Source organism: Lichenostomus cassidix, chromosome 4, assembly GCF_008360975.1.
Source record: "Lichenostomus cassidix isolate B80296 chromosome 4, HeHo_3.0, whole genome shotgun sequence".
Classification (NCBI taxonomy): domain Eukaryota; kingdom Metazoa; phylum Chordata; class Aves; order Passeriformes; family Meliphagidae; genus Lichenostomus; species Lichenostomus cassidix.
In genome coordinates this window covers 1,063,730-1,089,212 of record NC_139484.1, presented here as the reverse complement: position 1 = coordinate 1,089,212, position 25,483 = coordinate 1,063,730, and the positions used below count along the sequence as shown (strand labels likewise).

At 38.9% G+C, this 25,483-nt stretch overlaps 1 protein-coding gene across 8 annotated transcripts in view; it reads right to left on the bottom strand.

The window, feature by feature from the left end:
* The window catches only part of GAB1 (GRB2 associated binding protein 1), a 94,848-nt gene that overhangs the window by 14,669 nt on the left and 54,696 nt on the right, over positions 1–25,483 (bottom strand). For 5 of the 8 annotated variants that reach the window (XM_085057504.1, XM_085057505.1, XM_085057507.1 and 2 more), the window contains exons 2-7: positions 24,905–25,199; positions 14,181–14,394; positions 10,396–10,476; positions 5,969–6,570; positions 4,904–4,989; positions 4,394–4,697 (exon numbers count right to left, since the gene is read on the bottom strand). In XM_085057504.1, the coding sequence (XP_084913630.1) occupies positions 4,394–4,697; positions 4,904–4,989; positions 5,969–6,570; positions 10,396–10,476; positions 14,181–14,394; positions 24,905–25,199 (1,582 nt within the window). The remainder of the gene's footprint in view (positions 1–4,393; positions 4,698–4,903; positions 4,990–5,968; positions 6,571–10,395; positions 10,477–14,180; positions 14,395–24,904; positions 25,200–25,483) is intronic. The other 3 variants (XM_085057506.1, XM_085057510.1, XM_085057508.1) reach the window with 2 other exon arrangements.

The window sequence follows — 25,483 nt, the reverse complement described above, 5'->3', positions numbered from 1 at the left end:
CACATATTATATTCAAATGAATGACATTTAACTTTTGATTTTCATTCCATCCTGGTAATGAACTGTTAATTCAACCATATGCTCACTGTTCATATATTTCTTTTCAGAACCTTAGAAAACCCACTTTGGTAGAAATGTGCTATGACACACAAAAAAGAAGTTACTGATTAAATACAAATGGGGCATCAAACAGAGATTTTGGAGAAGTAAATAGCACCATCACCAATTCCATTGCTGACGTTACACTTTGATTCAGATATTGAAAAACTGTGTTTTATCAGTCAAGATGACAAGCACCTTACACTTAATTTCTTAAGAGATTACACATGGGATGATGTTATATAGCTGTAAGGACTCCTTCTGGACAGCTCCTAAACAGTTATTAAAAAAAAAAGATATCTGTTTTTGGAGTTGTTTGGTCTCAAAGTCTTGCTTTAAGAGGAGCTACCCCTCTGCTCTTGCCATGGAAACAAATCCTGGGCCAGGAGGGGGTCACTGTCATGCCCAGAGGCCCACAGACACCCCCATCTCTCTCTTCCTCCTGACCCACAAAAAACAATTCACACCTTTTGAATTTTATTATTGAATATTAACTTTTCCCTTGGAAAGAGAACACCTTTGGTTTGCCTGTCTAGGGAGTCTTCCTTCACCTCACTGCATCTGGGCACCTTTAATTCTACTGCTTCTTGGACAAACAGTATTTTGAGGAAGGCATGTCACCATCATAACAAATGTCACAACCGCTCTGTGGCAGAACCAATCACTGTCTTTGAACAGTTCAGGGAGTAAGACCCAACTGCATGGGTGGATGCAATATTTCTTCCACTTGAAGCCTTTTGCCAGCAAACACACTTCCACTTTAGCATCAGGACTACATGCAACTGTGGTAAGCTAAAGCGGCCAAAAAGCAGAAATACAAAAATCTATATAGCAAAGGGTTCTACGTAACTAAAGAAACAGCACCCTGAAAAGAACCAAATTAAAAATGAGATTACTTTTGTCGTTCAGTTACAGGTGAATGCAGAAAAACACCTGCGAAACACTCTCCATTTTGTCCCAAGATATACATCACTTACCTTTTGATGTGCTTCTCTAAAGAAAAAGTAAAGTGCTTTGATTCAAGTTATTGGGGCAGGAAGCCAACACCATGTTTTGAAACTACTTTCAAGACTTCCAGAAAGTACTGGAAGCTCCCCATATTTAAAGAAGCAGCTGTGAGCTTGCAAAATGAAAGTACATGAATCTGTATTGTAATCTCAAGGCCATAGATATTTTTATTCATTATTATTTTTTAACCCATTTTCTAAAACAAAGCTCTCCTAGAGACCAGTGGAAAAAGAAACAGGCTGGGGAGATCAAAGAGCCTAAGGCACTCGCAGCTGGGCTGCACAAGCCCTCAGAATAGTGTGCATATACTTTATGGAATTTTAGACCTATTACCTACATTTAGTTTACCTATGTCACAATCACTGCTTCTACATACTTCTATATAATTGTAAATATTCTTAACAATTTGGAGAATATTAATGATCTGATAAATTATCCTGAGTGTCAGTTGCTTATATCAGAGCTGTGAGGACCTTACACGGTACAGTCACTACTGCTGATGGACAGACTACCAGATCCTTGCTGCCTGACACATTATTCTTCACAGCACAACCAGAAAACAGTGAGTCTCTGTTTCACCTCAGAATGGAACCAAAATTCAGGCAAAATTGAAGAGAAAAGGGGAGAGCAGAGGCACTGCAATCACAGAGCCCTCCATATTCTACCCTTGTCAAACTATACTGCCTGTGAGCAGCAAGCCCTTAAACCAAACTAAAACAGAGGAGATGCTAAACACATACACTTGACAACAAAAAGCAGGGTATCCTTTCTTTATGTGCTGGTTTCACTGCATTATTTCTTTGCCAAAAGTATTTTTAGTACTGGATGTAACAAACCTCCCTGGCCCACAATAACATGACTGACCTAAAACTAATGCTCATGTGAAAGGGAGTGGTGGTATTTCTCATAGCTACCAAAAAGCTTGGAGGCAGTGCAAACACTGTTTCTGCAGCGATCTGTAACCAACTAAAAAAAATAGAGCAGCTTCTTCTGACAGAACATAAGATGTGCACTCATAGCACCTTACCCCAAACACACCTGATGTCTGCAATATCTTAGAGGCCATCTTTTGGAGAAGCACCAGTGGTCTTCAACGGAAGTTCTTGAACCAATGTCACATTAAACCCCCTCAACATTTAAAGGAGCAATAGCCAGAATGTAAATATTGTATGTTTCATTTCCTCCCTTTCTGTGTCTGCCAAAGATTTACTGAACACACAGGCCTACTTGACACTTTCTGTGCACTAATTTCTAGCAGAAGAGCATTGCAGCACATGTACACAAGCAGAAACAACCTGAAAACAGAAGCTGCTAGAAGAAAGCAGAAAAAGGAACAAAGAAGAATATAAAGCCCATGCTTGTTTTAGTTAGGTAAAGGTCCACTTAAACAAGAGCTTTATCTAACTTAGTTCAAAGGAACCTGCAGTTTTATTTTCCAAGGTGTATCTGGAAGGAGTTATTTGTGTGGAGATCTCAACTATTGAAATGGGAATATACTACGATTCTGATGTGTCATCAGATCTTCTCTTCACAACAATGGAAAACTCACAGTTGTACGTTTGATAAAATTAGAGTGAGGCAGTGTGTGTGCGTTACCAAGATAAAACACTCAGTGATAAATCAGAATCGCTACCATTCTTGCCAGCTCAAGATCTTCACAAAACTTTTTTTTCAGCCCCATAGCATTTCCTATACAGTATTTACTCTAAGGGACAGTTTTACTTTAAAATAATTTAATCTTGTAAATTATATGAAACAATCCTATTATTTTTACAGTGATAACATCTTCCAAAAGTCTACAGGCAAAAATTTCAGCCAGTCACTCTACACTTATTAAGAGGTACATTAGCACATCTAAAAATCCTTCCCCTGTTGTTAGCTACGTCTTTCCAGCTGTAAAGCATTTGAGGATAGGAGCAAAGCAGGAGCCTTACATGCCACTTTCAGAATGTGAAACACTAATTCAGTTCCAAGAAGAGAGATGCAAGAGCAACGACAGACATCAGCAGACATCTGTGCGGCAGCTTTGCACTGCCAACAGCAAAAGTGAAATGCTTTTCAATACAGACATTTATTACTTTTGAAGGTCAAACATTTTATCAGTAAAATACACAAATGGGCTAGTATAGGAAAATATTTTAAATCAATTTGGTTCAGTTTATTTTGAGAATGTTTTCCTGTATCAGCTTCCATCAATCTGTTCCTGTCCAGTATTTCTGAAGAACTAAGCAAAACTGCTGTCTAGTAGCACAGAAACAATTAGACACAAGCAGAGAGCCAAGGGTCTTAAAAGAGTCCATGCCTCACTTTTCAAAAATGGCCAGGCAGAATGAGATGGGGTACTTTCCATTTCACACAGCTCATCTATCATAGTGAAACTTTCTACTTCCCTTAATTACAGGCTGTTTTCATTTAGTGGTAAAAATACTAATTTAAAGGTTTAGTTAGTGAATATTTTGGATCATCTGAATATTTGCCATCACACTTTCCCACAATGAAGTCAGCCATTCTCAATGTAAATACTAATTTTTTCAAGTACATAAGATTAAAAATAGGACTTACTCAAATGCGAAATAGTCCAGACATTTGACTTAATGTTCTTTAGTTCCCTCTTCTATAAGAAAGTTAGTTATCTTGTCTCAAAAACTTAGTAGGGAAACAAGTTCTTTAAGCATTTGCCTGTATTTCTAGTTAGATGGCTGACAAAACATTTTAGATAAACTGGAAAATCCAAGCTATTCATTAGTTATTCTCTATACAAGTATCTCTTACAGACACATTGAGACCCTATCTTCTTTGCTCCTTAAGAACGCTGGTCACCCAAATAATCCTTATTTTAACGAAAAATAAATACATTACACACCAGATTTAAGAGATTAAATTTTTAGGATAGATTCAAAGGGGCCCTCTAAAATGAATATGTGTACTGATTCAGTACCAAGCATTGTTATGGCTATAAATTTGTATTCTACCCAATGCCTTGTGTTCTTTCTCTGCATCACAAATGTCTTCTATATATAAGAACACACTTCTGAATGTTAGGAATACAGTGACATTTTTTCATTAGTAACTACAGCAATAAAGTCTAAACGTGTGCTGTTATTTGGCATTGTTATTGTGATGTTTTAATAATGTCAAAAATAATCCTAGGGCCCTTTTGTATTTGGTTATCGCATAGAATAAAAATTATTTCTAAAAACATGATCATTTTCCACTAAGCAGAAGTTCAGAGAGCTGTGTTGTTTTCCTAGGTGATAAAAATTAGCTTCTCTTGGATTTTCCTCACCTTTTCTGTCAGGTTTGAGGTTCCGATCCACTGGTGGTGGCTCACATTCTGCAGCAGGAACTGACCGTCTGGGAGGGGTCTTTGGGCTGGACCTGAAACCCATGTGAGCAGGAGGAGGGACTTGCTTTCCAAATAATGGAAAATCAAACGTGCCTGGTATCATTGGTACATAGTTTGTTTCCTGGATGGGTTCAGTGAAGCTGCTGGAATGCTGTCGTGGAGGAGAGTTGGGATTCATTGGGACATAATTTTCATCTAGTTCTTCACTTGAAACACTTCCCACTGTCAACAAGCTTCTGTTTTTCTAGAATTAACATATATTTCCTTTAACAAAATAAGTTATGCAATCAGCTGTGAATCATATGAGTCTTTTAACCTAATCTACTCAGATTAATGTATTCTATTGAAACTGAAAAATCACAAACACTGCACAGCTTGCTTTCTTACACAGGAACAAGGAGCATTCAAGCACTGTCACTGTTGCCTCTCTTCACATCAAGTCATACTTACAAAGTGGTTATGGAAGCCCTCCAATGAATTAGATCTGTCATTCGGAAACGTTCGTGGAATATCATAACAGTCTTGAGAACTAATTTCTAAAGAAACAAGAAGAGAAAGTGGCTATTTATCACCTCTGTTTCTGTCACTTGGCACAGGCATCCAGAGTCTGTTATTATTTACTGTCTGATTTTGAGAGCACACAAGCACCCCTCCTGAAGCTGTGGTCCCTAGATTTATCCATATTTGAGAGGACTGTGTTCACAAACAACCTTAGCACTCACCAGTCACAACTTGAAGTTCTTATAGTGGCATTATCCCATGGCAAGAAAAGAGAAATGAATTTTTGCTCTTAAAGAAGCAGCAAAGTCTATCTTTCAATTGAGCAGGTGTATGAACTTTGTGTAAGAGTGAGAATCTGGGCCCCCATGAAAAAGCTATTCTAATATAAACAAACAGCAGATGTAGTTTAAGGTCTGGAGAAAGGTTTTCTGATTAATGTCCTTTGCTTGGAAAATGCTGATTCAACAGGATCCCATCTGTTGCAGGAGCAGGTGAATCCCTTCTCTCAGCTCCCCAGTGTGGCCTCCAGGGGCTTTCAGTTGGAATGAACTGCTGCAGAACCAAAGATCTCTTGCTTTTCAGAGTCTTGGCTCTTGGCAATCCCCATAAGAAGGTCCTCAAATGCAAGGCTGATTCTTTGTTGGACAGGGTCTTTGTGAGACCCCTGGCTCCCAGGTGCTGCTCATCCATGCAGGCAGCAGGCTGCCTTACCCTGTGGCAGGGATGCCCCTCCCCATGATGCCAGCACAGACTGGCCAGACTTGGGTTTATCCCCACCTTGCCATGAAAAAAGCTTTGAAGCTTTTTTAAGTTTTCCACCACAGAGGAAAGGTAAACAACTCTGCTGTCAAGTATCAAATTTAAACAGTGTCTTCAGAAAGACTGAGGCAAATCTCAGCTTCAGTGTAGAAATAACAGGCTAGAAACGGCCCTCATATCATTCAGCCCATTCGTACCATTTGTATGACATAATTCAACACAAAAATCCTGCAGGACAGCACATAGAACACTGACCTTTCCGGAAGACATTCAAATCTCCAGTTGAAATGGTGTTACTGCGCGAGGGTGGAGCTCCTGCACTGGGGATGCAGTAACTGCTGTCAGTGTCTGAGGCAGTGCGACTGATGCTACATGTTTCCACAGGAGATCGATCCGCTGCCTGGTGAGGTTTGGGTGGCCGAGGTGGAGGGATGTCTGGAATAGTCTCCAGTTTTGAAGTCTGAGACAATGTTCCCTCTGGGAAAGTTCGTGGGATCTGATAAGTACCTCCAGGTGTGGGGGGAATGTCATAGCTAATGGAGATGTGCCTCATCTGTGCATCCAAAGACGTTGCTGATGGGGTATTGAAAACATGTTGCTCTCCTTCTGCATCAGTCCCAGATGGAGATGCTGCCTTGGGCAAAACATCTTGGGAGTAACTTCTAGGCAGGTTGTAGAGGCTGGAGTCTGCCAGCATCAGTGCGGAGCGGGAAGGCGGGGAGTCATAGACACCCTGCTGTGGAAAAAAACCGTTCACAGTGTGCTTGCTCCCTGATGGAACAGGGTTTTTGTGAGAGGGCAGGTTATCGTTGCAGTCTGTTTCTGAAGAGCTGGATTTTGCAGAGTCAGCATGAGATCTACAAGTCAGATTGCGAGATTAAAATGTTGATGAACACAAAAAGCAGAACAAACATTGCAAATCATAAATACAACATTTTTCGTGTAACCAACTAAAACGTCTAGCATTGTCTTCCAATTTTTTTTTTTTTTTTTAAATTTTTTAAAAATGAGATGCAGGAACTCAACTATTAAACGAACAGTAGTACCTAAGGATCCTAAGTAAAAACATTCATACAAATCCATGCATGTGAAATACGTAACACAACTGTGGAGCTTCACCAACAGCTCCACAACAGGTTGCTGTTTCATAAAGCAAGTGATTTTTACAATGCCAGTTTGGAGCCCTGTTTGTTTGGGGGCTGGAGGTTTTTTTAATTATTATTTTTTTAACCCATGCTGCAAACTAGCAGCACTTTACTGGGACTGTTAAAGGTAAAAATAAGATGCTCAACTCTTGGGTTTACAGTACTTGCTAGCTCTAACCAGTATGAAAAAAATGTTAAGAGGAAAAAATATGACTGCTTGTAACGCTCCTAAATGCATGCCTGAAGTTTTACTGACCATACCAAACTCATTTGAAATAGTTTAGGGAAAGAGAAGTAAGAGATAAGATCATAAATAGGAGGAAAATAGTATGTTCTCAGAGGGAAAAAAATGCATAGGTTGCATCTGCAACAAAGAGTTTTTACTTTGAATGCAAATGAAGGCAGTGTTGTTAAATAAAGCTGCAGAGCAGTTTACTTTAGATTTTTTAGGAAATTTTTTATGAGAACAGTGCTGTTGGTACTGGTACCAACCACTGCCAGTAAACTTACATGGAAAGTAACCACATTACAATCATTTTATTTCCTTTGTAAACCTCCCCAGTTACTGTGCTCCAGGCAGAGGAATTCTGTTATCAGTCTGGCTGCTTGCTTAAATGAAAGCCAAGATGGTGGCAAAATACTAACACTGGAGGTGTTAGTGGTGTAGTTCAGGCAGTCCATACACTTTCTGATCAGACATACCATGATATTTCCTATTTTCATTACCGCAGTACCACCATACCATTCAGTTAATTTATACATGCGTATGAAAATATTTCAGCATGCATGTGCATTAACGAATACCTGCTATGCAACTCTTGCTAAGCTCTACTAAGCAACTGGACCGCACAGTTCCAAAACTTTTGAGGAATAAAATACATTAAGTACACTGACTATCACAAGAATAATTTTCCCCCTTATTTAACAGGCTGTCCACCTCAAAGTGATCACAACCAATATTTATTATTCACATTTCATTTGTCAATAAGTTCATATAAAACTTTCTTTCTTAAGGGACAGCTGGATTAATCTCCTGGCATTCTGGCAACCTGAGGAAAAAGGAAACCAGTTTAGCTATGCATTTAGGTTCCAAGTCATTGGAGAAATGAAGACTGTGTGAAATACATTCTGTTCTTCTTAGATATCTGTCTAAACCTGATGAATCGCTCCTGAAGTGCCTCTCTGCCAGCCCTCAGGGGAACCAACATGGTCAGCTTGGAATGGACATTTGCACTTAAGAAAAATGTCATTCTCTGCACTGACTGGTTTTTGTTCTGTTTAACAGCAGAGATACAATCTTCCATCAGGATGATAAGCTCATGACAATTGTCCCTTCAATTATATTATCTTTTCCTATCAGCCTATTTTTTTTGAGAACTTTTTTTTTTTAGAAAAATTATGGTAATTTTGCTCTAGTTAGGATCTTTAACATAGATTTCAGTTCTGTCTCACTGGTCAGAACTAGTTTCTAGGTAACTCTGAACATTAATCTGCATTTGGTTTAACCAATCCCCCCAAATAGAAGAGAATTTTCTCATTTTTTATTCTTGGCACAACCAAGAAAGTCAAACTTCCTATATTCCTTATGATGCTGACCATGAATATATATTTTTCTAGTTTGTTAGTAGTTTACTCCCTTTGCCTCAGAGCTTCAAAAATTCACAGATGAACTCCTGGAAGTTTAAAACACTTGCAAAAAATAGAGCACATAGGACTGAAGGAAGTACATGAGACAGAGTACATAATAAATTGTGAATACTCTGAGCTCAGCCCCTGCTGCAGTCCTTCCTCTTTACTCAAAGGATTGATTCAGGAACTCCTCAATTTCTAGATGTACTCTCCTAGTTCTGTGATAACCATTTAGACCAAAATCCCAGAAAAAGTCAAGCATTTTTCATGTGAGCAAATATGGCAAGGATTGGGATCTCTGGTTTTTATACTGTACAAATAAAGTGGGAGGTGTAGAGAAGCTGGGCACTGACAATCAATTGCAGAACCAAAATTATTAGTTCCAGTTCACTAAGATATACTTTAAAATAAATTAAAAAATATCTAAAATTACAGGAATAAAATATAAACACTATATCTTACAAAAGCACGCAGGGATTTATAATCAAAGCTCAAAATGTAACAACAGCATATTTACAATGCCAGTGCCAAAGGATTAACCATGAAATGCAAGCAACAAATGCCATCTTTTTTAAATATAAGAGTTTTTCTGGGTCTAGGCAAATGGTGCTGCTTTGTTCTTGACCACAAGCACTTGTGCAATCAGAGGACTTTCAAAAACCATGACACATGAGGAAGCCTAGTCTGTCATTTGCTTAGATGAAGGCAACAACTTACATTTCTCACTAGAAGAGGGCAGTTCTGATTTATTTCACAATTTTAAAAGCAATCTTTTGGTATCAACAGCTTAGTCTACTGAAATAGTTTTCAAAATATGAATGGGTTGCCAGCAAACTGATTTTGCATAACTAGAAGTCTGAAGACACTCTGAAACACAGAAAGTAGTTTATGCCAAAATGAGGACCGGGAATTCAGCCTCTGAATTTTAACTCTTTTCAAAAGTCAGCATTAACCACTGATCACGATAAGATCACCATGTACAATTCTAGAAGTGCAAAGCACATAGTTGACAAGAACAGACTTCACTCCTGGTTTGGGAGCTTTTTTATGACTTCTGTAGTTCAGGGATTTTAATTTTTCTGTTTAGTACAGCTCAATTTAAAAAATCAATTTGCTTAAATATTACATTAACAATTGGTTATTACAATAAGTATTAATGGATTTTTACACCTCAGTTTAAAATAATGGCAAATATGGATGTTACACAATGATAACTCCTCTCTTTATAAGCAGAGGATGACTATGACATTAATTCAGTGTTATCACATGTGGGCATCACATATGTGCAAATTGTGCTAAGTGGCCAAAGTATCACTTACTCAGTGCTAGGACTGGACTTCTCTTTCCACATACCAAGAAAAGAAAACTGTACAGCCTGTTGATCCACAAGGACTAGGCATAAAGCTGCACAGAGAAGAGGTGGGGCAGAGAGGGAAGGGGAGTCCAGCAAGAAGCCAGCCTCCATGTACTAAAAACCACTTGCTGACAGAGACCTAGGAAAAAGGTTTATAAAGTGTTTTAGTCTGAGGGGTAATCATCTCATTTTTGCAAATAAGGTATTTGGGCTGGCTTGACCACACATCCTTTTCAGCTGATTCTTTTCCCATCTGCAGGAATCAATATGGCTGATTAAACAGAGTATTATGAACAAAATGGCAGCAGAACTGCTCTTGTGTGCCAGCAATCTGGAAGAGCAAGAGGAAGCATAGAAAAAACAGGATAGACATATAAATAAATAATAACCGGCCCTCCTTTCAGAAAATGGAAGCCAAAGTTACATAGCTTTTCTGTTAAAGCTCTCAGAACACCATGCAACATGAGTCTCAAACAAATAATATTTTCAGGCAAGTTAATGGCTCTGTGATTAATTTCTCACACATGTGCCAAGAATGGCTACTGTTCACTCACTGCAGTGGAATCTTTTTACTTTCAAAGTCTTCTAATAACAGGTATTCCTGCCCTTCTTCTGAAAGAAAGGGTGACCCTTGGCTGGTTCATACACACAGAAAAGATGAGGAAGACAGCAATTAGTATTTCAATACACCTCTCGGATGGGCCAGAACAATAAGAAGTTTGGAAGCAGTGTTTGGCTGCATTTACCTATCTAGGATCCAAATACAAACCTTAAAATCTCACTATATGCTACAGTGAAACAATGCTCTTTCTCAAGTCAACAGTGATCAGAGCATAAAACTATTTTAGACAAAATACAGCATGATTGTTACAGCTGCAATTGCTGCACCCAAGACCTTCTCACAAAAGTATGTGGTGCACTCTATGACAACATAATGAAGCATTTAAAAATTATTTGCTAGTTTGGAAATAATACAATTCTCAAAAGTCCCAAAGAGGCAACTCAGATACTCTCTCTATGTTTCACAGCTACCCATCTTACCCAGAAAAGAACCTCAAAGCCTTGAAATAAAATTCAGTGGTTTCCAGATGACCTGTAAAGCAACATGCAGAATCAGAATAGAAAATGTTCCCTCTGCATATTGGAAACGTTAAAGTCTGAAGGGAAGATATCATAGAACTCACCATTTAAGTAACAGTACCTGCCTGTTTAATTACAGCTATTAAGCCTTGCACTTTACACTAAATCTGTATAAAATGCACAGACAAATTGTTCCAAGCCTGGAAATAAATAGGAGAATGATGCAGCCAATTAATGTTTTTCTTTGCCTGTAAGGATGTGGACTGGGATAGTGCAGAGTGCACTCCTACTGATTGCCTTAATAATGTGCCACACAGATACACAAAGCTTTAATTATATAGGAAAAGGTCTATATGCTCTATACTCTGGCCCAAACTCAGTAAAATACCTGTTTTACCAGACATAAGACATAAGCAGTCCTTTTAGGCAGAACTGAAAGTCCAGCACAACTGTTATTCTGAATTTTCATTATTATAGCCTTTTTAATGAGGGGACACAGCTATTTAATTACATAAATAGACTAAGCCCATACAATATCCAAGTGATCACAATGACAATATCTTCAAATATTTGTGTAAAACCATTGTTTATTTAAACAATCTCTACACTCCCAAAGATTTTGTTCAGTCCTTTCTCAGTTCACTATGCATTTTATCTTCACTGGACCTTCTGCCTTCCCCAATACCTTCTTCTTTGTGTCACTAGTGACTTCCTTGAGAAATTTTGCTGGCTAATCATGGACTCTATACTTTGCCACATTTTGTGCCCCCTTCCATGGTGTTCCCAGTCTCTACTTAACCCACACATTGCATAACTGTGGAAGTCAGGTCAGAAAGTCAATTACACATCCCAACCTTCATAATTCCTTAAAAACATCTTCATGTTGCGGTGGTAAAATTCTGCTCTGAGCCTGCCCCTTGCAGAAGCAAACAGGCATTCAGACACATTTCTGATGGTCCAGGGCGCCAAAATTCAAGTCAAGAAACCCCTGCCAAGCCGTTCTAGAAGTGACACCAAACTTAAAAGCTTTTAGCAGGAACACTGACATACCTCTTGGGCACTATCAGCTTCTAAACATCACTAAACACTGAAACCTTTAACAATAGGTTTCCCCTTCTCCTGCAGGAGGTTCTGGGGCACACCATGCTTCCTGTAACCTGCACATTCCATACTCTGGGGGAACTGTAGGCTTATTCCCCTGTTTTATAATGAAGACTGTAAAGAGTGGATACTTTTCTACCACATAATTATCAGTAAATGGACAAGGAAACTCCTCAGGCACAACAGAGCAAGATTAAGACTTCAAGGGAGCACAGAACACATGGCACAAGTGAAACTGGCAGAGCATCAAGGTGTTGATGTAGATGGCACTGCCACTAAAAGGTACGGCCCTAAGGAAGTATGAGGAAAGGAAAGGAAGGGAAGGGAAGGAAGGGAAGGGAAGGGAAGGGAAGGGAAGGGAAGGGAAGGAAGGAAGGGAAGGAAGGGAAGAGAAGGGAAGGAAGGAAGGGAAGGGAAGGGAAGGAAGGGAAGGAGGAAGGAAGGGAAGGAAGGAAGGAAGGAAGGAAGGGAAGGGAAGGGAAGGGAAGGGAAGGGAAGGAAGGGAAGGAAGGAAGGGAAGGGAAGGAAAGGGAAGGAAAGGAAAGGAAAGGAAAGGAAAGGAAAGGAAAGGAAAGGAAAGGAAAGGAAAGGAAAGGAAAGGAAAGGAAAGGAAAGGAAAGGAAAGGAAAGGAAAGGAAACTCTGAAAGGAAACTTTCCTCAGCCTTCCATGTACTTGTCTGTAATAACAAAAAGAATACGATGCTTTGTTTATTTTTCTGGAAATACCCCAGCAGATTTTATTTGAAATTACTGCAGAAACGAAGCTTGCCAGAGGGATTCATAAGGTTCTCCTACAGCATGCACAGAGTTGGAAGAGACCTCTGGAGATTATCTGCTTCAGCTTTTCCAATATCTCTAAAGAAACCCTCCAAAATCAGGTGAGGCTCTTCAGAAGCTTGTCCAGTCAAGTTCATTTGTGGTTCTTTTAGGTTTTTTTCAATTTTTTTTTTTTTTTTTAAAGAGGAAAGATTTCACTATGTCTCTGGGCAGCCGACTCTAGGAATGGCCACCATGATCCATTCTAGGAAACTACAGGAATATTTCCTAGGTAGCTACTATGAACATCATATCCTACTAAGCAGGAGGTGCTGTGCATTTATTTAAGTTGGAATAGATAAATAGACATTTAATTTAGCAGAAGTTTTAAATTTTTTCCTTAAAATCTCCTTATGCACATTTCTCTAGAGAACTGACTGTGTACGTACACTTCATTCAGTAAAAAATAAAGCTTAAATATCTGTTATTTGGAAAAAGTTGAAATTCAGGATATGGAAACTGAGTGGTTTCAGCCTCTGCATTCTTAGTTATCATCAAATGATTGTCTTTTTTCTTGTTTGAGAGTCTGAGTCATGCTAGTAATAGTAAACAAATAACACCTGAAGATCACTGTACTCAGTTGTGGCTAGCACAGGTTTTCCCATGAGAAATTTTCTTGTGTTTTGTAAATAAAGATAAAGTTTGGATGTTGTTGGAACAGTGTCCCAGAACTTGGGCAGTGCAGGCCTGGCCAATCAGGCCTGGGGGAAGGCTTCTGACTGACCAATCTGGGTGACTTTTGAGAACTCTATATATGTGATGAAATCAAAACAATAAAGGTCATTCCTTCTTGCCACTGAGAACCGATGCATTCATTACTCTGCTAGCTGCTCAACAGCGACACTCAGTGAGGTGGTAACCTGGCTGATTTGATAACAAATTCAGCATGTTTTCTAAATGTCTTCCATGAAAGTTTTAACTGGCAAAACTGGGGCATCAGATGCCAGGAGGGAGAAAGGCTAAATTGCTCCAGCTTTTTCTCATCCTAAACTGGACTAAGCACACCAGATAGTGGCTAAAGAAAGGGCACTTCTCTGCCCTATGTGAAGCACCACGGCAGCTATGAGGAAATGCTTGGATTGCTGCATTACTGTGAGGCTTCATGTTGGCAATTGCTGTCCACACTTTTGGAGAATGCAACATGGGTCTACCATTGATCAAACAACTTACTACTGAAGCAAAAATTCATGGAAAGAAAAGAAGGAAAAGTTACAGACAGCTTCCCCAGTAGATTATGTGCATACAAATGCTGACTGTCTCAGCAATAAAAAAATGCTTTTAGTACAAATGTTCTTGGCCTGTAATACAAGTAAGTGTTATTAAGAACCAAAAGTCACTTACCTCATAGGTTCAGGTTTTTTACTTTGACAGTTTATTAGCAGTAAGTAGTCTTGAGGATCTTCTTGACCAGAGGAAGACTCCAGAGGGGGAATGTTAATAAGCCGATAGGGAGAAGGAAGAGAAGATTCTGCTTGCATGGAAGGTTGTGAAGTGCTGATGGGCAAGGGTAACTCAGCAGATGGTTGTAAAGAACTAACTGATGGCTTCACAGCATCTGCAAACATGGAAGCAAAGCATTCTTTATACAGTGAAGAAATAACTTTTCAATATTAAGAAATGAAAATTATTAGCACAGGATGTGAAAAATCTCAGGTTTTAGTTCAAAATTGTGAAATTGGTGGACATGACAACATCTGGATGGTAACACTTGTCTCAGAGTATTTACATTTATGTATCAATCCTTATATTTTCAATCTGCAGTTTCTTAAGTAAGCCTTGGAAATTGAAGTTCTGCCTTATTTAATGACTTATTTAACTTGCTTTTTGGTCACACAAAGAACAAAGATGGTGACTGCTGCAGTAATGCAGCTAAAACCACAGATTTGTTGTTTTAATCAAGAGCAGACAAAGGCCTGTAAGTTATTACTTGTTTATGGCAAACTGAGTCAGCCCTGGCAAGTATTCATCCCTTTTTCACCAAGGTCACTTCAACGTTTGAGATAAGTTACTAGGCAAGACCTGGCCACTCTCAATATCTGAAAATTAACAGGTAAACTACTGCTTTTGCAATGGAAGATCCCTTAAAACTACAAAGATAATGCAAAGGTACAATAGTTAACATGTTCCACTAAGCCCCCTTGTTACATACCCTAAGTTTTTACTGTTGTGCAATAAATGAAGCCGTTCTGGTTGGTTTTGGTTTTCATTTCTTTTTTTGTTTTGGCTTAGTTTAGGTTTCTTCTGGGGTGGGCGTAGATGTGGTGTACTGTGGGGTTTTTAAAAAATCACCTTATCTTTATAATTCTTATGTACTTCCTATCCTTGTATATTCTAAAGTAACTTCTTTTTTCCTTCCAAACACATACTATTAAATGCAGACTATTAAATTATCTGGGAGACAAGAAAATATTGACACTGTCAAGCATTAAACAATCATTTGACTTTTTTGTTGTTTTAATGACATATTGACTAAGAACAACATAATTAAGCAAACTATTCCCCCATTATCAAGGCTCTCTTGTACTTGCAACTCATTGAACATTCCAATTTGCACATCCCAAGAATGGACGCTGATTATTAGCATTGTTTAAATGAACATATTATTATCCAATGTTCCTGCTCCTGTCAGGCTTACAGGCCATGTATGCACTACAAAGTAGCTTCATTCAGCTTCTGCTTCCCAGCACTACCCTGGGAAAAACCGGATGAGCAGCCCAGAACACAGCCCTCCTGCTTCCAGTTCTGTGTACACTATGTACAAGTGATTTAGACATGGAAATAGAAATAGCAGCACTTGCTTTGAACTCCCATGGCACCTAAACCGGCTCAGAAATTAAATCCCACCACACCCATGTGGGTAGAAGAAGTCTAGGTGTATGAAAATTCCTCAGCTCAACCTACCTGAAAAGGTCAGATAGCCTAATAAAAGTTACTATGAAGGGCTGTGGCTGACCTATTCATGAAACTAGTTAGCAGAAGAAAGGAAAAACTGGACTGCATCCAGGGATCACACACATAAAAACAAACTGATGCACCCAGGTCAGATAAATAATAGTATATAGATATTTATAATTCATAAAGTCTTCATACATTACATTTCTTGAAACTTATATTCCTGAAAATTCCTGACCATGTCCTATGGTTTAGAAAAATGGGAGGGAAAAAAAGATAAAATTCGTTATACTTATTGTTCCTAAAAACTGTTACTTAAAATAGCCAATATTTACTTAAATACCCTTGTCTTTATAATTCCTGTGCATTTCCTATTTCTGTGTAATCTAGAGTCACTTCTTTTTTCTTTTCAAATACAACAGTAGCTGGATACAAAAGCTACTAAATAAGTAGTTTCTTTTCTACATGCTGAAATTTAAAACATGAAAAATTTTCTATCATTTAGGCAATTCAAGAGCTTGAAGGAGCCTCTTTGAGGCACCTACTGGTGTCTCTTGAATCCCCTTATTCTGGGGGTCAACAGCAGGAACAGAGAAGTGCCTGAATGGACCTACCAGGATTGTACTTCTTGTTCCTGGAAACGTGGTAGTGGGAGAAAGGAAAGGCAGCTCTCTACCCTGCCCCCTCCAGAACTGAGGAACACAAACTTATGCACCAGTAAGAGTGGGGAAGAAAAGTTTCCTGCCAAATACATCATTCTTTGGCCACACTTGCAGACAAGATCCTCAAGAGCTTCCCTGTGCTACAGTCCCCACCCTGTTCCTGGACCCTGGCTACATACAACCTTCATGTCACTGGAACTACTCGGTGCCAAGTTCACATGAGGGGAAAAAAGAAATCAAATGGGATATCCCTAGGGCTTCCAGGGAAGATGGGTGTGTCAGGCAGCCTTCATGCAGTCAGGAGAGCCCAACAGGTACACAGTAATGTGCCTAAGTGTACCTGATGCAATTAAACAGGCCACACACTAGCATTCCCAGGAAGAGTAGCAAGACTCAAGGGTAACTTTCCAGGGAAAAATAAAATCAAGAATTTTGAAAGAGGACCAATGTATCCACCAAGACTGATGTACTGGTCCAGCTTCTAGGGCACTCCAAGGCAGAGGCTGCATTCACAGCCTCTACTGACCAGCCTCTGACACACTGTTCTCTGAATTTCTCCTATTTCTTTTGAGTGCCTTTGTATTTTTGACCTCTGCTACCATCCTGTGGCAGTGAGGACCACACCTTATTACACGTTACATGAAAACCCATTTTCTTTTAAACCCACTGCCTTACAGCATCTCTTGGTATTTTTCAGCTCCCATCTTCAGAAAAACAGTGAACAATTGCCTCCTACTCATAATTCCCATTCCCAACTTTACACTACTTTGTTGTAGTTTTTACTGAGTTGGTGCTGCTTAATTTTTTCTGGTGCAGAAGCCTTTCATTGCAGATCTAGTTTCCCTTTACCCTCACCTTTCCTGGCTTTGCTACTTTTTTTCCCTGAGAAGGGAAAGTAACTATTGCATACAAAGCATGCACAAAAAAAAAAGAAAAAAAAAAAAAAAGAAAAAAAAAGAAAAAAAAAGAAAAAAAAAAGGAAAAAAAAAGCCTGGGACACACTGATTTACAAAGACATAACAATGTTTCATGCTGTTCCTATCCTAACCTTTCCCTTTCAATTGTTACTGAATATTAAAGGTGATGCTGTCCAGCTGCCTGGCAGGTTTTCTGAGCAAGGATTTGGAGCCCATTAATGTTAATGGATCGCTGGGGACACTTTCCTTATGATGAGTTGCCTCATTTATTTTGACATAGATACTACTTGATAAAGTCCCTGATCCTCCAACATATCTGTGTGGGGTTTGTGTGTTGTTTGGTTGAGATTTTTTTTCAGCATGTAAGAGCTGTAAAATACTGACTTTCTGATCTGAAATCCATCCTCATACAGGTATTTTGTATGTGTTAAATAGTGTGGGCTTATGCCTGATTTAAAGAGCAACTGAACTTGGTCTAAAGCACTTCAGTTTTGCTTTAGGCATTGATGCCATTTCAAATTTGACTACAAGGGAAGCAGTAATGTTAAGCTTTCATCACTGAGCAAATGAAAGCTGTTTGCCTATATGCACCCTCTCAAATATGTACAACCATGTACTCCCGAAGCTGATATGAAGGAAAATTTCTCTCCCAGCAGCCTATTATGATTTCAAAGAGTACAATCATCAACTTGCTCTACTTTGGACTAGCAGATTTTTAGGGAAGGGGTCATCTGCACACCAAAGATTGTTGTAAGTCATTTGGTTTGTTCCCAGAGCTCAGACACTTGGACTGCTTTGAAATAACTGGGAGCTGGAAAAACAGCCAGAATATTTAACATGCAAACGAGTCTAACAAGAATCCTATTTTGTTTTTATAATTCCTGCATTCAGTACAGCTAGAACAAGCAGCTTTCTCAAAACAGGGCAAGAGTTTTATCTTTTCTCAGTTGGCTTTTAAGAGCAGCTATAGGCTTCATCTTCACGAGAATTTATATTCTTTTCCTCATAAGCATTTTCACATCTTATAAAATTAATGAGGTAAAAAGAGCATCTTCTGGACAAGAACAATAAAATGCTCCTCTTTCTTCCTTAACTGTATAAAGCTTCTTTATTCCACAAGTTCCTATATATCTGTACGTTGTGTATAACCTAGAAGATTTGAGTGTGGGAGTTTCCATTTAGGATTGGTTTTGTATTTTGGTTTTTTTTTTTAATGAAAGCAAAAATTAAATTGTTTTCTACACTATGATATACAGTCTCTTAATATTCTATTTATATAAATACTTGAAATGTTGTCATAGTGAATGAAACACAGAGGCCTCATTACAGCAAGCATTTCTTTAAATGGCAAAATTGCAATCAAAGTAAGAAAATACATTCTTTGCACACTGTAGGTAGAAATATGGAAACAGAAATGGGATTTTCCCATTGCAACAGTGAATCAGCAACAGATGTGCAATGGCATGATTCTTCTATTTTTCCGAGATGTTTCATTCAATCCACTTACTATAATGCAGGTGTTATTAAAATAACCAGTGTCCAACAAAATATCAGAGCAATAACTCTGTACAAAAATTATGCAAAAATACAGTAGTAAGAGCTGTAATTAAAAAAAAAATTAATAGTTTTAGTTGAAACCTTAAAATAACTTCTTTGTGTGAGAGATTCTGGACTCAAAGGGCCTCATGTGCAGGCACAGAGCACAAGCACGTGTATGCTAGTGGGCACCCGTTCTGTTCACACATTAACTCAATAGATGAGAGGCACATCCAGCTCAGAAGGGGCATAGACACAGAGCCTGTGTTTGGGTTTTGGCATTAGGTGATCAGCTGGCCATCAAAATAAAAATCTATGCAATAAAGGTCAATTCTGAACCTTTCTGCTACACCCAGAGAAAGTCCTTTAAAATGCTCTAACAAAAAGTTCCTGTGCATTTCATAGGTTTGTCTTCTCAGTTTAATATAATCTCACAGTATCTCTCTCTTTCTGAAGATAAACCTGATACCATATTTAAAGAACCCAAATGAAGAATTCAGCAGCTGCTCAAGGTACATTATTCCCAGGACAATCCTGACTCCTGCATCTGAGACAGAAACATGACTGACTGTTCTAGGATACTATCACATGCTGCAGTTTCCAGCTTTCAGAGCTAACACCTAAAATTTAGTACTTACTATCTGCACTTCATATGTAATTTTAAGCTGCACTCTTGGTTACCCATTTAAAATTTGAAAATACCGAAAGCATTTGCACTCTGAATTGACTTCCCCTCTCCACCTGCAATTTTCTTTTGAAGACTGTTCATCCAAAAGGAGAAATTAAAGAAATATCTTCAGATGGCACACAGGCTGGGTGACACAGGAAAAATTATCACAGACTCCTGTTACAGACTAACTTCTGTAGGTGCTCATGAAGAGAAGCAGTGCAGCCGACTACATTAAAAAGCTTGGGAATTCTTTTTCTTCACTGAAAAGGCACAGAACTTTCCTCTGCAGAGCTCTGACCACATAGTGCCTTTTCCCAGCTGGGGCTCCAGCTCAGTGCTTGGACTGTAGGAATCTCTGTGCTCCAGAGAGGCTTCCAGCAACCCATGTGCTACCTGCCAGCACCTCACAACTTGAGTGACAGCAACCTGCAAAACACTTTTCCAACCCTTCTCCCAGTGACTCAACAGTAATGTTAATAGTACAAGAGGCGTCCAGCAAGAACCAGAGAAAATTAAGTTAATTACCTAGACATAATTAGATTCATTTTATTTTTTGTCAAGGAGGAGTAGAATCACCTTCCATGTGAACGTCTGTTACATGCAGCTGGCAGCTTAAGATAATGACCTCAAACATTCAAGATTAAGATTCTGATCATACCCGATAGTAAATGATTTTTTTAATATATGCATTTTTTCCTTACATCTCGTAAGGGAAGACCTACTGTTGCAGATTTTGTGCTCTACTCATCATCATCTCACTTAACCACCTCTTATCACATCATCTGAAGCTGAAGAGATCTTAGTTCTGTCTGCTGTCTTCTCTTTCTCCTTTGGGTAACAGGAAATGATCATCTCAGCTTTGTGTCCTTTATTCAGCTCGAGCCACCAGCTACCACCCCTGTCAAACCCTTGATTATTCCTACCCAATCTTGCCAGAAAGCTCTAACATCATTCTTCACTTGCTATCATCACCTTGCTCTCAGCAATTACACCCTTAAAAAAAAAATCATATTTGTATGTCTCAGTGGCCTTTTCCCCCCAAACTTTACTTACTCAAAGCAAACAACCAAAAAAGCCTTCACAAAAGAGATGCCTTTGTTCCACTATTCCTTCAAAACCTACTGCCTCACTTCTGTGACAACAGACTCACAATCCTTCTCTGGAGGGTCTCTCTTCTAATAGCTTAACTCAGTCCTTTTATGTTATTTTTTACTGCAGTCCAGGTCATTAGCCACCCATCCTTCTGGCATGTCACCTTTGAGCCAACAATTCTTTCTGAGAACAAGAACGCCTCTACAGTTCATTAAGTACACCATCTCCATAGTGCAAACTTAATGCAAACTTTTTTGAAGCTCATTACTCTGTCATTGCACTTCTCTTCACACTCTCCAGAGCCTCCCTTCCCTCATTTAAAAGCTCGTGCTACTTCTCACTTTGGAGCCCTTTAATGACCACAGTGTCTAATAGTCAACATTTGCTATTGGGATGGCAATTTTAATTTGCCATGTGTGCCAGCCCCTGTCATCCACTTGTTAAAGCTGTCAGAGAAGAGTATCTTTTATTTCTTACACGCAGACCTTCCATGCAGGAAGGGCAACCTAAACACCTCTAATACCCACTACATATTTATCAAAGACAAGGAGATGGGATAGGAAGGTGAAGTTATGATCATCTTGTCAGTTCCTGATATTGCACCCAAGCTGTGGTCAACCTACAGTGCATGTATGATCAGAATAAGACTTAAAAAAGCATAGTTACCCAAAAATAATTTTATTGTTCCAAAGGCAAAAAGGCATGAGGGCATACACCCTCAGATAGCAGCTGCCTGAACAGAAACTTTGAAAGCCCCATGTGTGAAGTAAGCTACAGCTCCTTCAAAGTATGGGCCTTAAGATGACAGAAACTTTTCCCACCACATTTAATTATTTGTGTAAATGTAACTGTAGATTTCAACATCTCATTCTTCCCTTTTCTTTTTTCTCTTCTGCTCTACCTTGGTATTTCTTCTGGTTTATTTTGTTATTGCTATCTTTATTCAATGAATACATGCAAGTAACATGTTTGCATCTAGTAAGATCATTTTCTGCTTCCCCTGCTCTGCCAAGCATGCAATTCACTAAATTACAGAAACATGGAGCTGCATTACATATAAAACATCACAGATGTCTACTGAATTCTAGGGAAGGGCTTTCACAGTCTGTGCTAAGATACTCTTAGCAGGGTTTTCTTTATCACTACATCACTCACTGAGAGAAAAACAAGTTATTTCTCTCTTCAAATAACAACTGATCTATGTCCTGCTTATCACAGCTTTTTTTTGAAAGTCAGTATTTTCCCTCAATATTTTTGTCTCAGGGCAAAAAAAAAGTCCTTCAACCTTTCTTCCCTTCAATTACTTTTAAAAATCCATTTCCTCTATTTCTACCTTTCTTTAAACACTTATCTGTCTGAAAGTTCAGGCCACAGTGTTTCTGAGGACGTCTCCACAGCAGCAGACAGAGAATAGTCATTACCCAAGTCCATTCAGTCTCTCCATCCCAGATTGTCTCTCTCTACAGTTCAAACCACATGAAATACTGGTGACACATTTTTGCCTTATAGTTCCATTTTAACCTCTACATGATCTATCATACCATGATCTTACAGAGAAAATATAGATGCTAAAAGTGCTGTATGAAACTCTGTGGCAAACCTAAACCCCATGCTTGTGTGTAACTCCTCCATTTTGCACATGTATTTTAAAAAGAAAGATGCTACAGAAACAAACACTTACAGCTTCCATTTGAAAATAAGAAGCATTAGATGAAGGAAACATAAAAAGTACCCAGAAATTTATTGTTAAAAGAATTATTTACCATATTTAAAATAAAAATTCCTTTCTGTTTCTGTCTTGTTGTAAATGTAAAATACCTAAATCACTGTGAACCCTTTCTTAAAAGAAAGTCCCTATAAAAAGCCATTCATTGCATATATTGTAATTGTAATGCAATCATTACAGACAACACTATCCTATGATGCAACCAGAAATGTGAAGACTCAATGCATGTAATCAGGACTGGAGAACATCAATTTATCTACTCTGTCCAAATACAAATGTAACATTACAGATCTCCACAATGAAGAGATTTCACAGGCGTAGATCAATTTCTAGTTGGACGGTCAAAACAAAGCATTAGGTAAAAATGAGTACTCAAAATAATTTCTAATAAAACAAAAACCAAACTTTGTATCACAGGATTCTCTGTGTCTTCAATAAGTATGAAAGGAGCAGCTCAGAGCTATGCTGATCTTTACTTTCCTGATCTCTCCAAAATTACGAGCGACTCTTTCTCCATCATTCCTCCCAACATGAAAACAACAACTCTGCATCTGTTTTCTAATAGCACTAACCACCACCATCACAACTGGAACTTTTTCCTTTGTAAATCCAAAAGGGCAGCGGGCCTGGGCTTCCAAAAGAACACCATCAGGTGTGGTGTCAATAGGCCAGTGGTGTCCCTAGTTCTTGATTGAGCAAAGGATGTCAATGACAGGACTCTCAGAATACAACCCTTGATCAGTCTGGCAAGAGATACTTTGTCCAGCTTCAGACTAAACTATCTACTGCTTCTACAGTCTAGAGGGAAGACTGATTATGCCCCATACCCTTTTTGTTTTTTGTTCAGTTCCAGGCTAAAATAATAGTGTGTTTTTACTGTTTGAACTTCATCTGTTCTTTACCTTCCCAAAATCAGCTGCAGGTGAACACAGATGCTGTAAAGTACATTTACAACTTGCTCTTCCATTGACAGGAAGATTAATTTTGGAAAAATAAGAACTTGGCAATAAACACTCAGCAACTAATTCTCCCATTTTCCTTTTTTGCAATTCTTCCTCAATGCACTGCAAGACATCTCTAAACCCATAAAACAAGACAGTACTGTCAACTCTCAGTTACATGAAGTAAAGGTGTTGGAACCTTTCCTTTGGCTAAAGTGCCAAAGATGAAACATTCAATGATAGTACAGTGGGGAGAAGTTATTCATACAATTCAGTGAAGCAAAAATCAGTTTGTGAGGCATGGTTACGTCTCTCCACATCCATAGCAGGTTTCATCTTCAGTTCAATGACAGAAAATTAATGGCTAACAATACACCAGCTTTCAGAGAAAAGGTCTGATGGCTTTGAGGGGACCCCACCTCTTTGCTCCACGCAATGGACACATGCTCCTTTGTGCTCTGCCAAAGAGCTGCCAGGTAAACACAATTTCCCCTTAGATCCCAGATTCCTAGTTAGACCCCAGAACCAAGGACTTCTGCCCACAGCTGTACTGGTGTATTGTCCCCCTGCCCACCCCCCTCAGGAAGGCAGGGATGCCTGGCAGTCTGAGCACTGAATCATGCAGCAGTCTCTCTCTGAGACATTCTGTGGGTGGTCCCTGGTGTGCTCAGGGTGCCACAAAAACACGCTGCAAGTTGTCAAAGCAAGCACCCTTCCCTGAATTTGCTGTTAGAAGGGCAATTCATAGATGAGTTTTGTGACAAAGCTGTAGTTCATCAGTGAGAACGGAAAGGCCCCTTTTCAGTCGCTTTTGAAGGTTTGGCTGGAGCAAAGTGATGCAAGCCCCTTTTTTTCTTCACCTCCCTCAACCCACAATCCTACAAAAAGCAGGGATTTAATTCTAGTCCCTTCAATCAGGCATGCCTTATTTATAACCCTCTTACCACTCCTATTCAATCTTTCCTTGGAACTGTGCACGGAGTTACAGTAAGTCACGTAACCCACTAATCTCCACAAAGAATGCAGGAATAATAAGTAAATAAATAAGAATGTATTCAGGACAAGCAATGGCCTCAAGGTATTTGCAAGGAATTAAATACACCATCATGTTTCCTACAAGCTGCCTTCACACAATATCTATTTTGGTAGGATTAGAGTTGGATAGTGCAGAACTAAAAGTTATTTTTTGTTTGTTTCAGCCGATGGGGGGTGGATTTTTTTCCCCCCAGGTTGCACAGCAGACAGAGAAATGGTAACATTAGAAACCCGACATTTTGCAGTCATTCCTGCTTGCATAACTGTATGTTTTTATACCAAATGGGATTCCTTTGACGACTATGAAGATCTACTGCTGTGCATGATTTTATTTAAGAGACTTTTCCTATACTCCCAAGACCTAACATCATGCAGAAAGAAGAATGTCATTCAAGTTCTACGGCACACTTAATTTGTAACAAGTTCTGAATATCTCCCTCTGTTCTGCTTAGTTTTTTTCAGGGTAACAAGCAAGTTTCAGTGCCAATACACACAAATTTTAAAACATATGCCAGCTAAAGATAGTCATCTGATCTTTGAAACATTCTTCACATGCAGGCACTGCACTTTCTCAGAAAAAGCAACAGAACTTACCCTCATCTGTAGGGTTGAACCCACAGATATCACAGATACATCGAACCCACTTATTCATCTCCTCCTCGCTGTCTGCTACCAAATAGAAAACTCTGTCTATAGTGTTGATATCAAAAATATAGCTGTTTTCAAACTCCTTTTTGTTGAATGTTAATCCAGCATCCACTTGTTGACACAAATTTAAGTCAATAATACGGATAGGCTTCTTGGCATGGTCATTTTTGTAGTATTCCAATACATCTGGATCGCCCGTTAAGCGGCCGCTCCGAAGCACAAACCATCTTCTCTTCCATGCCTGGAAATTGGGGAGAGAAAAAAAGGACAAAAATTAGAAGGAAGAAGTCAGACTTTAAGACTGTTACCTTTTGTATGTGGTTTCAACCTGGGTTGAACCAAGTAGTAAGTAGTTAAATTATTATACTAAGAGATTACACACCAGATACCCACATTTAACACTATTTAGGTATTGTTACAGCAGTGGACTTGAGGATTAGTGAATCTGTATTTTAGATTTTATATCTTGGCTTTGTTTATAACAAGCGGATATTATAAATTAAATAACTGTTTACAAAATAAGAA